The sequence below is a fragment of the Ambystoma mexicanum genome, chromosome 5p (genome assembly GCF_040938575.1).
Source record: "Ambystoma mexicanum isolate Mex_15411 chromosome 5p, UKY_AmexF1_1, whole genome shotgun sequence".
Classification (NCBI taxonomy): Eukaryota; Metazoa; Chordata; class Amphibia; order Caudata; family Ambystomatidae; genus Ambystoma; species Ambystoma mexicanum.
Window position 1 is genome coordinate 26,084,048 of NC_090930.1, and position 14,905 is coordinate 26,098,952.

A 14,905-nucleotide genomic window follows, 5' to 3' on the forward strand; every position below is an offset into this window, starting at 1 on the left:
ATGAGAAGGTGCACTGGAACAGCAGTGCCTTTATGAGGGGTGGAGGGCAGGACTGTGGTGCACATGAGAAGGTGCACTGGAACAGTAGTGCCTCGGTGAGTGGTGGAGAGCAGGACTGTGGTGCACATGAGAAGGCGCACTGGAACAGCAGTGCCGCGGGTGAGTGGTGGAGAGCAGGACTGAGGTGCAGATTAGAAGGTGCACTGGAACATCAGTGCCTTGGTGAGTGGTGGAGAGCACGACTGTGGTGCACATGGGAAGGTGCACTGGAACAGCAGTGCATCGGTGCATGGTGGAGAGCAGGTCTGTGGTGCACATGAGGAGGTGCACTGGAACAGCAGTGCCTCAGGTGGGGGGTGGAGAGCAGGACAGTGGTGCACATGAAAAGGTGCACTGGAACAGCAGTGCCTCAGGTGGGGGGTGGAGAGCAGGACTGTGGTGCACATGACAAGGTGCACGGGAACAGCAGCGCCTCAGGTGGGGGGGTGGAGAGCAGGACTGTGGTGCACATGAGAAGGTGCACTGGAACAGCGGTGCCTCGAGTGAGTGGTGGAGAGCAGGGCTGTGGTGCACATGAGAAGGTGCGCTGGAACAGTAGTGCCTCGGGTGGGGGTGGGGAGAAGGACTGTGGTGCACATGAGAAGGTGCACTGGAACAGCAGTGCCTCGGGCGAGTGGTGGAGAGCAGGACTGTGGTGCACATGAGAAGGTGCACTGGAACAGCAGTGCCTTGGGTGTGATGTGGAGAGCAGGACTGTGGTGCACATGAGAAGGTGCACTGGAACAGCAGTGCCTCGGGTAAGTGGTGGAGAGCAGGACTGTGGTGCACATGAGAAGGTGCACTGGAACAGCAGTGCCTCGGGTGAGTGGTGGAGAGCAGGACTGTGGTGCACATGAGAAGGTGCCTCGGGGGAGTGGTGGAGAGCAGGACTGTGGTGCACATGAGAAGGTGCCTCGGGGGAGTGGTGGAGAGCAGGACTGTGGTGCACATGAGAAGGTGCACTGGAACAGCACTGCCTTGGGTGAGTGGTGGAGAGCAGGACTGTGGTGCACATGAGAAGGTGCACTAGAACAGCAGTGCCTCAGGCGAGTTGTGGAGAGCAGGACCGTCGTGCCTCTGAGAAGGTGCACTGGAACAGCAGTGCCTGGGGTGAGGGTGGAGAGCAGGGCTGTGGTGCACATGAGAAGGTGCACTGGAACAGCAGTGCCTCGGTGAATGGTGGAGAGCAGTTCTGTGGTGCACATGAGAAGGTGCACTGGAACAGCAGTGCCTCGGGTGAGTGGTGGAGAGCAGGGCTGTGGTGCACATGAGAAGGTGCACTGGAACAGCTGTGGCTCGGGTGAGTGGTGGAGAGCAGGACTGTGGTGCACATGAGAAGGAGCACTGGAACAGCAGTGCCTCGGGTGAGTGGTGGAGAGCAGGACTGTGGTGCACATGAGAAGGAGCACTGGAACAGCAGTACCTCGGGTGAGTTGTGGAGAGCAGGACTGTGGTGCACATGAGAAGGTGCACTGGAACAGCAGTGCCTCGGGTGGGGGGTGGAGAGCAGGACTGTGGTGCACATGAGAAGGTGCACTGGAACAGCAGTGCCTCAGGTGGGGGGTGGAGAGCAGGACTGTGATGCACATGACAAGGTGCACTGGAACAGCAGTGCCTCAGGTGGGGGGTGGAGAGCAGGACTGTGGTGCACATGAGAAGGTGCACTGGCACAGCAGTGCCTCAGGTGAGTTGTGGAGAGCAGGACTGTGGTGCACATGAGAAGGTTTGGTTGTTTTGTTTGTTTGTTTATTATTTGTAATGCGCCGAAACACCCTAGGGTAACAGGGTGCAGCAGATACAGGAATTTGCGAAACTTAGTTACAGACAATAAAATATATACACGGCATAAACACAATAATAATGAAAGTAAGCAGGAATATATACATATATAGGAGGTCATTACAACCCCGGCGTTAAGGGTTAATGACAGCGTTAACCCTTAACACCGGATTCCCACTTTAACGCCTGCTTATGGCAGGCGTTAAAGTCCATGGCGCTAACCCGCCATGGTGCTAATTACGCCGCCGTAATTTACGGCGGCGTAATTAGCGCCTTCCCAACTCCCATTATGCCCTATGGGGCAAAAATGGGAATGGGGAAGGGAAAATGGGAAATGGGGATTTACAGCAGGACTGTGGTGCACATGAGAAGGTGCAAACGTAGTTTACACCATGGTGGTAAAGTTGGTGCACTTAGCACCAAGGTTGTAATGACCTCCATACAGTTAACAGTTGTGTATCCAGTATGTCCAAGTGACAAGAGGGAGAGGCGGAACCTGGCTCAGTATGTTTAGACAACGGCTGTCTTCAGCCAGGACATCATCTTGGAACGGGCGTTTTGGTAGGGTAAGTCCGTTATAAGAGTGGGTGGCAGGGAGTTCCACAGTTTAGCCGCTTTCACTGGGAACTATTACCTCCTATGGTAGAGCGTTTGTAGTTAGGGACGGAGGGGCAGTCTCTATATGCTGTCCTTGTCGGTCTCAAGGATGTCTGTCTGTGAAATCTGTTGATCAGGTAAATAGGGGCCGCGTTATTGAGGGACTTGTGGGTAAGTGAGGCAGTTTTTAGGAAGATTTTGTCTATGATAGGGGTCCAATTGTTCTGCTGGCTATTTGCTGTAATGTGGTCTCTTCTTGAGATGCCTAAGGCCGCTCTGAGTGCGTTGTTCTGGAGGGTTTGTAACTTGCTAGTAGTGGCTTTGGAGGACCCAAGATAAAGGGCGTTACAGTAGTCTAAGCGGGATAGTATGAGGGTTCTGGCCAGGGTTAGGCAGCTGGTGTCGGATAGAAAAGGTTTGGCTGTACGGATCAATTTGCACGTGTAAGCCGTGGAGGAGGCTAGTGAGTTCACCTGTCTGTTAAAGGTGAAATTGGAATCCAGGTAGAAGCCCAATGTTTTGACTTCGTGTCCCACTCTGATAGTATTGCCATCAATTATGAAGGATGAGTAGGCTGGGCTTAATTTCTTTAGGCTGGCAGTGGTGCCCAAGGTGATGAGTTCAGTTTTATCATCATTCAGGCATAGACCGTGAGTGGCCACCCATGCCTGGATGATGATGTAAACCCTATTCACCAGGGCCAAATCCTTTCCATAATCTCCAGAAAGCGGAAGGAGGATCTGGGTATCATCTGCATAGTTAGTGTAGGTGATACCGAGATGATCCAGATCATCGAAAAGGGGCTTGGTAAATATGTTATACAATGTACGGGAGACACAAGAACCCTGTGGTACGCCACAGGTGATGGGTATGGGGTCTGCAGCTTCTGTAGGCGAGAAAACCCTCATGGTTCTGCCATCGAGGAAAGATCTAATCCATGTAATGGCCTCGGGGGAGAAGTGGGCAGCCGTGTGTAGGTGAGTGCAAAGGACCGAGTGGTCGACCAGGTCGAATGCTGCAGAGAGGTCAAGGAGGAGGAGTAAGGCTGATTGGCCATTGTCTCTGAGCAGATAGATCTGTGTTTTAAGGTCGATGAGAGCTGTCTCAGTCCCATGTTGGGGTCGGAAGCCTGATTGTCTAGCTCCAAACAGGTGGCGTTCTTCCAAGTGCTTCTGTATTTGTACATAGGCGACCTTGTCCAGGATTTTCAGGAGGAATGGTACCGTTGTTATTGGTGTGTAATTAGTAGGTGTGGCTGGGTCAAGAGTAGGTTTTTCTAGTAGAGATAGTACCCAGGATTGTTTTAGGTTGGTTGGGATGGACCCAGTGGAGAAGGAGGCATTGATTAGCTTTGTGATAAATGGGGAGAGATCGCGGGCAGCGTATTTTATAAGCTGCGCTGGACATAGGTCTCCCTGGCAGTTAGAGGGCTTTAATGACAAGATGATTTTTTCAACTTCGAGTATGGTCACTTTGGTAAAGTTAAATTGTGTATATTCACTTGTAGTCTGCTTCTTGGGTGGCTTGGACGAGGCAGGGTTGTTCAAGGATGCTTTTTTACAGGATATTTTATTTTGTAGCGTAGCGATTTTGTTGGCTAAGGCATTTTGGATGTCGGTGCACCAATTCTTATCTTTAATGCAGGTGTCTAGTGGTGCTATGGGGGTTTCTACTTCTTTTAGAATAGAAAATAGTTCCTTCGTGTTTGAACTGGCTTGGGAGATGCGGGAGTCAAAGGAGGTACGTTTAGCTAGGAGGATTTCTTTTTTCTACAGGGCCGCTAGTTTGGTGAGTTTGATTTTATTGACTACTGATGGGTCTCTTTTCCAGATGGTTTCACAATTTCTTTTTTGTTGTCTTAAATTTTTGAGGAAAGGTGTGTACCAATTGTTCAGGTGTGTTTTGGGCTTGCTTGGCCTGAGTTTGAGAGGGGCAATTAAGTCCAGGGAAGTGGACATAATTTTATTGTATTCCTCAACCAGGCTCTCAGGGTCCAAGTTGTCAGGGAGTGAGTTGAGTGTGGGGAGTAGGTTGGGGATAAGTCTCTCCACTGTGATGCTCTTTTTGTTTCTTGTAAGAGTGGGTGGGGCCCTACTGGGCTGCATAGGAGGAGGTCTAGTGGTGGACAGCAGGAACGATACCAGGTGGTGGTCAGTCCAGGCTAGTGGTGAGATGTCAGTAATGTTAGCTAGGCAGTTGTAGTCAGCTACCCAGTCAAGTATTCTGCCCTTGTCATGGGTGAGTTTAAGGCTTCTTTGAGTAAATCCTAATTCGGTGAGGGTGTTCAACGTGGTGATGGCAGCTTGGTCTTCGGGGTCGTTGAAGCCCATGTTGAAGTCTCCAAGGGTGAGCACCTGTGTGGCATTATTTAGGTTAGTGGATAGGATGGTGTTAAGATCCTCATCGAAGGTGCCTAATGGGCCTGGAGGACGATAGATCACATGGATGTTGAAGGTTTGGCTATTAGTAATGGGGGCTTTGGCTGAGAGTAGTTTGCAAGAAGGGACACAGATGGAGGTAGCTCATTTTATGGGAAGGCTACATTTGTGAATCATGGCAACACCGCCTCTTCTAGAGTTAGGTCGGTCTTGTCTCAGGATGGTGTAATTATCTGGGACTGCTAGCATAAGCATGGGGCCTGCTGTCAGATGGAGCCAGGTCTCTGTGATAGCAAGGAGGTCCAGGTCTTCATTGATAATTAGGTCTGCAATTTCAGTTGCGTGAGCTACTAGTGATCTAGCGTTGATTAGAGCTCCCTTGATTTGGGGGCTCACTATGGGTGTAGTGGTCGTAGAGGCCGACGATTTCTGTGAGGGTTTAGTACTTCTCTGGTTGTTGGGATGAGTTGGATATTTAGTATGGTGGTTCAGAGATAATTTAGGTTTTAGTTGTTGGGGCTGGTGAGAGTGGAGCTGGATTTCTTAGTGGTGGGCATGGAGCGGGCGAGTGGCTCGTGGATTTTGGCTTATCTAGCTCTAAGTCTTGTATTCCTATCTATAGTGGGCCAAGGGAGGCTAATCGGTGGCACTGGAGGTGCCTCAGTTGTCATTAGCGGTGAGCTGTTGGATGAGTTGGAGTTATGTAAGGTCGCGCACATGGTAGTTGGATGTTGAGGCGGCATGTTGGATAGTATTATGGTGATTAAGAGGAGCAGGGGGCAGGCAAGGCAATTACTGAACACGGGAGGCATGCTAGTAAGTGGCAAAAATGCTAAATGCATATGCAGACGCAAACGGGTACACCTAGATACCGAATTCACACTAGGGCTAAAGATGCAGGACGAATGATGGCAGCAGCAATAGTAGTTAGGTGCAAACTTGTATAAGGCAATATCAGGTCAGGCCCAACAATTGGTATAATGCCGGCAGTGTTTGTATCAGAGGCTTAAGACCTTGGTGAGTTCTCAGTGGAAGGGGTTCACCTAATTTAGAAATCACGCACAGGCTAAAAGTGGCATGTGCAAACAGATGTAGTTAGACAAGAGGTTAACTTAAAATCATAAATCACACTCAGGCTAAAAGTTGGCATGTGCAAACTTCACAGTAAAGGCGAGCGAGTGACAACACCATCCATGTAGTCTATTAGTGATCATAGGCACAACACAAATCAGAGTGGTCTATTAGGTCTATGTGTTGCGACCATAGGGCACAACACAAATTAATGTGGTCTATTAGCGACCATAGAGCACAACACAAATCAGTGTGGTATCTTAGCGACCATAGGGCACAAAACAAATCAGTGTGGTCTATTAGCGACCCTAGGGCACAATACAAATCGATGTGGTCTATTAGCGACCATAGGGCACAATACAAATCGATGTGGTCTATTAGCGACCATAGGGCACAATACAAATCAAGTGTGGTCTATTAGTGACCATAGGGCACAATACAAATCGATGTGGTATATTAGCGACCATAGGTCACAATACACATCAATGGAGTCTATTTGTACCCTAAGGTGCAATTCAAGGTGCAGTGAGGCAACATCTGGTTCAGAGTAGACATGAGCTGAGATGGAATTGGGGATGCCTAGGTTCGGGTAGGACACTTCAGTTCGTAAGGTGCACTGGAACAGCAGTGCCTCGGGTGAGTGGTAGAGAGCAGGACTGTGGTGCACATGAGAAGGTGCACTGGAACAGCAGTGCCTCGGGTGAGTGGTAGAGAGCAGGACTGTGGTGCACATGAGAAGGTGCACTGGAACAGCAGTGCCTCGGGTAAGTGGTGGAGAGCACGACTGTGGTGCACATCAGAAGGTGCACTGGAACAGCAGTGCCTCGGGTTAGTGGTGGAGAGCAGGACTGTGGTGCACATGAGAAGGTGCCTCGGGGGAGTGGTGGAGAGCAGGACTGTGGTGCACATGAGAAGGTGCACTGGAACAGCACTGCCTTGGGTGAGTGGTGGAGAGCAGGACTGTGGTGCACATGAGAAGGTGCACTGGAACAGCAGTGCCTCGGGTGAGTGGTGGAGAGCAAGTCTGTGGTGCACATGAGAAGGTGCACTGGAACAGCAGTGACTCAGGTGGGGGGTGGAGAGCAGGACTGTGGTGCACATGAGAAGGTGCACTGGAACAGCAGTGCCTCGGGTGAGTGGTGGAGAGCAAGTCTGTGGTGCACATGAGAAGGTGTACTGGAACAGCAGTGACTCAGGTGGGGGGTGGAGGCAGGACTGTGGTGCACATGAGAAGGTGCACTGGAACAGCAGTGCCTCGGTGAGTGGTGGAGAGCAGGACTGTGGTGCACATGAGAAGGTGCACTGGAACAGCAGTGCCTCGGTGAGTGGTGGAGAGCAGTTCTGTTTAGCACATGAGAAGTGGACTGGAACAGCAGTGCCTCAGGTGGGGGGTGGAGAGCAGGACTGTGGTGCACATGAGAAGGTGCACTGGAACAGCAGTGCCTAGGGTGAGTGGTGGAAAGCAGGTCTTTGGTGCACGTGAGAAGGTGCCTCAGGTGAGTGGTGGAGAGCAGGGCTGTGGTGCACATGAGAAGGTGCACTGGAACAGCAGTGCCTCAGGTTGGGGGTGGAGAGCAGGACTGTGGTGCACATGAGAAGGTGCACTGGAACAGCAGTGCCTCGGGTGGGGGGGTGGAGAGCAGGACAGTGGTGCACATGAGAAGGTGCACTGGAACAGCAGTGCCTCGGGTGAGTGATGGAGAGCAGGAATGTGGTGCACATGAGAAGGGGCACTGGAACAGCAGTGCCTCAGGTGGGGGGGTGGAGAGCAGGACTGTGGTGCACATGAGAAGGTGCACTGGAACAGCAGTGCCTCTGGTGAGTGGTGGAGAGCAGGGCTGTGGTGCACATGAGAAGGTGCACTGGAACATCAGTGCCTCGGGTGAGTGGTGGAGGGCAGGACTGTGGTGCACATGAGAAGGTGCACTGGAACAGCACTGCCTCGGGTGAGTGGTGGAAAGCAGGTCTGTGGTGCACGTGAGAAGGTGCCTCAGGTGAGTGGTGGAGATCAGGGTTGTGGTGCACATGAGAAGGTGCACTGGAACAGCAGTGCCTCAGGTTGGGGGTGGAGAGCAGGACTGTGGTGCACATGAGAAGGTGCTCTGGAACAGCAGTGGCTCGGGTGGGGGGGTGGAGAGCAGGACGGTGGTGCACATGAGAAGGTGCACTGGAACAGCAGTGGCTCGGGTGAGTGGTGGAAAGCAGGAATGTGGTGCACATGAGAAGGGGCACTGGAACAGCAGTGCCTCAGGTGGGGGGGTGGAGAGCATGACTGTGGTGCACATGAGAAGGTGTACTGGAACAGCAGTGCCTCGGGTGAGTGGTGGAGAGCAAGTCTGTGGTGCACATGAGAAGGTGCACTGGAACAGCAGTGACTCAGGTGGGGGGTGGAGAGCAGGACTGTGGTGCACATGAGAAGGTGCACTGGAACAGCAGTGCCTCGGTGAGTGGTGGAGAGCAGGACTGTGGTGCACATGAGAAGGTGCACTGGAACAGCAGTGCCTCGGTGAGTGGTGGAGAGCAGTTCTGTTTAGCACATGAGAAGTGGACTGGAACAGCAGTTCCTCAGGTGGGGGGTGGAGAGCAGGACTGTGGTGCACATGAGAAGGTGCACTGGAACACCAGTGCCTCGGGTGAGTGGTGGAAAGCAGGTCTGTGATGCACGTGAGAAGGTGCCTCAGGTGAGTGGTGGAGAGCAGGGCTGTGGTGCACATGAGAAGGTGCACTGGAACAGCAGTGCCTCAGGTTGGGGGTGGAGAGCAGGACTGTGGTGCACATGAGAAGGTGCACTGGAACAGCAGTGCCTCGGGTGGGGGGGTGGAGAGCAGGACGGTGGTGCACATGAGAAGGTGCACTGGAACAGCAGTGCCTCGGGTGAGTGATGGAGAGCAGGAATGTGGTGCACATGAGAAGGGGCACTGGATCAGCAGTGCCTCAGGTGGGGGGGTGGAGAGCAGGACTGTGGTGCACATGAGAAGGTGCACTGGAACAGCAGTGCCTCTGGTGAGTGGTGGAGAGCAGGGCTGTGGTGCACATGAGAAGGTGCACTGGAACAGCAGTGCCTCGGGTGAGTGGTGGAGGGCAGGACTGTGGTGCACATGAGAAGGTGCACTGGAACAGCACTGCCTCGGGTGAGTGGTGGAGAGCATGGCTGTGGTGCACATGAGAAGGTGCACTGGAACAGCAGTGCCTCAGGTTGGGGGTGGAGAGCAGGACTGTGGTGCACATGAGAAGGTGCACTGGAACAGCAGTGCCTCGGGTGGGGGGGTGGAGAGCAGGACGGTGGTGCACATGAGAAGGTGCACTGGAACAGCAGTGCCTCGGGTGAATGATGGAGAGCAGGAATGTGGTGCACATGAGAAGGGGCACTGGAACAGCAGTGCCTCAGGTGGGGGGGTGGAGAGCAGGACTGTGGTGCACATGAGAAGGTGCACTGGAACAGCAGTGCCTCGGGTGAGTGGTGGAGGGCAGGACTGTGGTGCACATGAGAAGGTGCACTGGAACAGCACTGCCTCGGGTGAGTGGTGGAGAGCAGGACTGTGGTGCACATGAGAAGGTGCACTGGAACAGCAGTGCCTCGGGTGAGTGGTGGAGAGCAGGGCTGTGGTGCACATGAGAAGGTGCACTGGAACAGCAGTGCCTCGTGCGAGTGGTGGAGAGCAGGGCTGTGGTGCACATGAGAAGGTGCACTGGAACAGCAGTGCCTCGGGGGAGTGGTGGAGAGCAGGACTGTGGTGCACTAGAGAAGGTGCACTGGAACAGCAGTGCCTCGGGTGAGTGGTGGAGAGCAGGAATGGGGTGCACATGAGAAGGTGCCTCAGGTGAGTGGTGGAGAGCAGGGCTGTGGTGCACATGAGAAGGTGCCTCAGGTGAGTGGTGGAGAGCAGGTCTGTGGTGCACATGAGAAGGTGCACTGGAACAGCAGTCCCTTGGGGGAGTGGTGGAGAGCAGGACTTTGGTGCACATGAGAAGGTGCACTGGAACAGCAGTGCCTCGGGTGAGTGGTGGAGAGCAGGGCTGTGCTGCACATGAGAAAGTGCACTGGAACAGCAGTGCCTCGGGTGAGTGGTGGAGAGCAGGACTGTGGTGCACATGAGACGGTGCACTGGAACAGCAGTGCCTCGGGAGAGTGGTGGAGAGCAGGACTGTGGTGCACATGAGAAGGTGCACTGGAACAGCAGTGCCTCGCGTCAGTGGTGGAGAGCAGGACTGTGGTGCACATGAGAAGGTGCATTGGAACAGCAGTGCCTCGCGTCAGTGGTGGAGAGCAGGACTGCGGTGCACATGAGAAGGTGCACTGGAACATCAGTGCCTCGGGTAAGTGGTGGAGAGCAGGACTGTGGTGCACATGAGAAGGTGCACTGGAACAGCAGTACCACTGGTGGGGGGTGGGGAGCAGGACTGTGGTGCACATGAGAAGGTGCCTCAGGTGAGTTGTGGAGAGCAGGACTGTGGTGCACATGTGAAGGTGCACTGGAACAGCAGTGCCTCGGGTGAGTTGTAGAGAGCAGGGCTGTGGTGCACATGAGAAGGTGCACTGGAACAGCAGTGCCTCGGGTGAGGGTGGAGAGCAGGACTGTGGTGCACATGAGAAGGTGCACTGGAACAGCAGTGCCTCGGTGAGTGGTGGAGAGCAGGACTGTGGTGCACTAGAGAAGGTGCACTGGAACAGCAGTGCCTCGGGTGAGTGGTGGAGAGCAGGAATGGGGTGCACATGAGAAGGTGCCTCAGGTGATTGGTGGAGAGCAGGTCTGTGGTGCACATGAGAAGGTGCCTCAGGTGATTGGTGGAGAGCAGGTCTGTGGTGCACATGAGAAGGTGCACTGGAACAACAGTGCTTCGGTGAGTGGTGGAGAGCAGGTCTGTGGTGCACATGAGAAGGTGCCTCAGGTGAGTGGTGAAGAGCAGGTCTGTGGTGCACATGAGAAGGTGCACTGGAACAGCAGTGCCTCATGTGGGGGGTGGAGGGCAGGACTGTGGTGCACATGAGAAGGTGCACTGGAACAGCAGTGCCTCGGTGAGTGGTGAAGAGCAGAACTGTGGTGCACATGAGAAGGTGCACTGGAACAGCAGTGCCTCGGGTGGGTTGTGGAGATGTTGGGGGCCGGGGCTAGTGTGGGGTTCACCTGGTCCGCCTCAGAACTGAGGGATGTCTACTCAGAAGGTGCAGTGGTGCTGTTTACGGTACACACCAGGGTTTGCTGTGCGCTTGAAGTTAGCAGTAGGTTAGAGGTAGACTTGTGGCCAATCTTACAGATCTTATTGGCATCCGGGTGAAAGCTGGAGTTGGGGAGGGGCAAAGGCTAGCCTCTACCCCAGCATCTGAGATGACAATTACATCAAAACACCTTGAGTCCAACATGATGCACTCACCTTCTGTGCTGGAGGATCAGCCAATGACCAGGCCCTTTGGGCCCTCCAGGAGCCACGGCGGGCCTCGGACTCCTCCTCCTGTCGTGCAAATAGCTCCTCGATGCGCCTCGTGTCTATCTGCAGCTCCTCCGCGCACTGGCTGCTGCTCCAGAGGCTGCGGCGGCCTTTCACCCGCTCCTGGGGGATGGCGTCCCAGTTGAAGTTGCGCAGCTTAGACCTTCGCCGGGCTCCAAACTTCTGGAAGACACAGATTTCCGGTGGTGGGGGGGCATTGGGTGGAGGCGGAGGAGGTGGAGGGGGCAGAAGAGGAGCAGAATCCCCGGCCATGCCGCGTGGGATCATGATCTTGTCGTAGTCCTGCGCAGAATCGACCAGAAAGTGGCTCTCCTTGGCTCCCACGGTCAGGTTGATCAGCATTGTGTCCAGAGGCAACCAGGAGCAAGGGTCCGAATCCTAGGACCAGGGGGCGCCCTACAGGAGAGAGAGAGAGAGAGCAGACCTGTGACAGGGGTCGCTGTGCACCATGGGGCGTCCTACAGGAGAGAGACAGAGAGAGCAGACCTGTGACAGGGGTCGCTGTGCACCATGGGGCGTCCTACAGGAGAGAGAGAGAGAGAGCAGACCTGTGACAGGGGTCGCTGTGCACCAGGGGGCGTCCTACAAGAGAGACAGAGAGAGCAGACCTGTGACAGCGGTCGCTGTGCACCAGGAGGCGCACTACAGGAGAGAGAGAGAGAGCAGGCCTGTAACAGGGGTCGCTGTGCACCATGGGGCGTCCTACAGGAGAGAGACAGAGAGAGCAGACCTGTGACAGGGGTCGCTGTGCACCATGGGGCGTTCTACAGGAGAGAGAGAGAGAGCAGACCTGTGACAGGGGTCGCTGTGCACCAGGGGGCGCACTACAGGAGAGAGAGAGAGAGAGCAGGCCTGTAACAGGGGTCGCTGTGAACCATGGGGCGTCCTACAGGAGAGAGACAGAGAGAGCAGACCTGTGACAGGAGTCGCTGTGCACCATGGGGCGTTCTACAGGAGAGAGAGAGAGAGCAGACCTGCGACAGGGGTCGTTGTGCACCAGGGGGCGCACTACAGGAGAGAGAGAGCAGGCCTGTAACAGGGGTCGCTGTGCACCATGGGCCGTCCTACAGGAGAGAAACAGAGAGAGCAGACCTGTGACAGGGGTCGCTGTGCACCATGGGGCGTCCTACAGGAGAGAGACAGAGAGAGCAGACCTGTGACAGGGGTCGCTGTGCACCATGGGGCGTCCTACAGGAGAGAGAGAGAGAGAGAGAAAGAGAGAGAGAGAGAGAGAGAGCAGACCTGTGACAGGGGTCGCTGCGCACCATGGGGCGCCCTACAGGAGAGAGAGAGAGAGCAGACCTTTGACTGGGGTTGCTGTGCACCATGGAGCACCCTACAGGAGAGAAAGAGAGAACAGACCTGTGACAGGGGTCGCTGTGCACCATGGGGCATCCTACAGGAGAGAAAGAGAGAACAGACCTGTGACAGGGGTCGCTGTGCACCATGGGGCGTCCTACAGGAGAAAAAGAGAGCAGACCTGTGACAGGGGTCGCTGCGCACCATGGGGCGCCCTACAGGGGAGAGAGAGAGAGAGAGAGAGAGAGAGAGAGAGAGAGAGAGAGAGAGCAGACCTGTGACAGGGGTCGCTGTGCACCATGGGACACCCTACAGGAGAGAGAGAGAGCAGACCTGTGACAGGGGTCGCTGTGCACCATGGGGCGCCCTACAGGACAGACAGAGAAAGCAGACCTGTGACAGGGGTCGCTGTGCACCATGGGGCATCCTACAGGAGAGAGAGAGAGTAGACCTGTGACAGGGGTCGCTGTGCACCATGGGGCGTCCTACAGGAGAGAGAGACAGAGAGCAGACCTGTGACATGGGCCGCTGGGCACCATGGGGCATCCTACAGGAGAGAGACAGAGAGAGCAGACCTGTGACAGGAGTCGCTGTGCACCATGGGGCGTTCTACAGGAGAGAGAGAGAGAGCAGACCTGCGACAGGGGTCGTTGTGCACCAGGGGGCGCACTACAGGAGAGAGAGAGAGAGAGAGCAGGCCTGTAACAGGGGTCGCTGTGCACCATGGGCCGTCCTACAGGAGAGAGACAGAGAGAGCAGACCTGTGACAGGGGTCGCTGTGCACCATGGGGCGTCCTACAGGAGAGAGACAGAGAGAGCAGACCTGTGACAGGGGTCGCTGTGCACCATGGGGCGTCCTACAGGAGACAGAGAGAGAGAGCAGACTTGTGACAGGGGTCGCTGTGCACCACTGGGAACTTCAGAAGTCTGCTGTGTCTGCTATCTACGTTGCCAGGAGCAAGAGGATGAATTCTCGGACCATGAATTCTAGCTGCCTAATGCCTAACCTTAGCAAGAGCCCTCATTCCGTCAAAACTCGACTATTGCAATATATTCCTGGCTGCTGTTTTATGATGCTGCAACTACCAGCATCAAAAAACTACAGGTCACTGAAAACAACGTCCTACGAGCAGCACTAGACACACCATGAAGACGACATATCTATGAAATTAGACGCAAAGTGCATTGGCTACCAGTTCAGGACCGGATCAAATTCAAAACAATGGCAGCCACCCACAAATGCCTCATTAACATAGCTCCTAAATATCTCACCAACCTGATAACTCCAACCCAAACCATCAAGACGAACTTCTAAAGAAGGAAGGTTGGGACACGCAGCGTCCCAGTGGTGGTCGCCAAAGGATGGAACGCCCAACCTCTAGACATCAGAGCTGACCCTTCCCACACCTCATGCCGCAGACAACCTAAGAACTGGTTCCTCGCCTCCAATGTGTAGCCCTCCTTGCCTCAATGCTCACAGTATCATCCCTATACAACATGCTTCTGTGAATACTTCATTTGTAAATTTCTTAAGTGAATAAGTTTGCACGTGTAAATATTACAGATTATTTGCCTGCGGGAATCATGTATCTGTAACTATCTTATGTCTGTAAATAAGTTTAACCTATGTTTCTCTATTGTTGCCTGTGGTCGCTCCTGTAATCAGCAATACCTGCTCTCCAGCGCTCAGGAAAGGTTGGGCAGCACCAGTGGGAACTTCAGGACGCTGCCGGATCTGCCATCTACGCTGCTTCGTTCCCACCATCAGTCAGATCCAGCCTCGGCGGGTGTTTTGGGGTCCCTCTTGGGGGTTTGTGAGTTTCACTGTGGAACGCTAGTGTGGACCTGCTCGAGTGCATGGCTTTCTCTAAGTGTGGGTGATAGAATCTTGGCGCTACCATCACCTGCCCCAGGCCCCCTCTCCTCCAGCAGCAGGAGCGTCGCTGCGGAACACCTTTTATAGAAATCCTCCAAGTCAAGGTGGCCTCGTGCCAGCCAAGGCGCTGAGTGTGGTGGGACCAAAGCCAACCGAGCCCCTCCCGTCAATAAGAGCCATCGGGAGGAGCTGGCATTCCCGGGGCCTTCCCAGGCCTTTCCCTGGGGTTCAGCTGGGCCTGGGGCCCGCGGGTAGGGATGGGCTGTTAACATTCCGCTGGTAGGTCAATCAGATCCCTCAGCCAGCAGCCATTACTGCCCCTTTCAGACCAAGGATTCAAAGATTACTTTGAAACCTGGGTGGCTCAACGCCGAGACTGAACAGCGCACAGCGGCGAGAAGCCAGCTTTCAGTTCTCT

The 14,905-nt window shown here is 54.5% G+C and overlaps 1 protein-coding gene across 1 annotated transcript in view; it reads right to left on the reverse strand.

Moving 5' to 3' along the window:
- The window catches only part of LOC138480683 (FH2 domain-containing protein 1-like), a 285,834-nt gene that overhangs the window by 252,912 nt on the left and 18,017 nt on the right, over window positions 1-14,905 (reverse strand). The window contains exon 2 of the mRNA XM_069612360.1: window positions 11,238-11,708. Within this exon, the coding sequence (XP_069468461.1) occupies window positions 11,238-11,654 (417 nt within the window). The 5' untranslated portion in view covers window positions 11,655-11,708. The remainder of the gene's footprint in view (window positions 1-11,237; window positions 11,709-14,905) is intronic.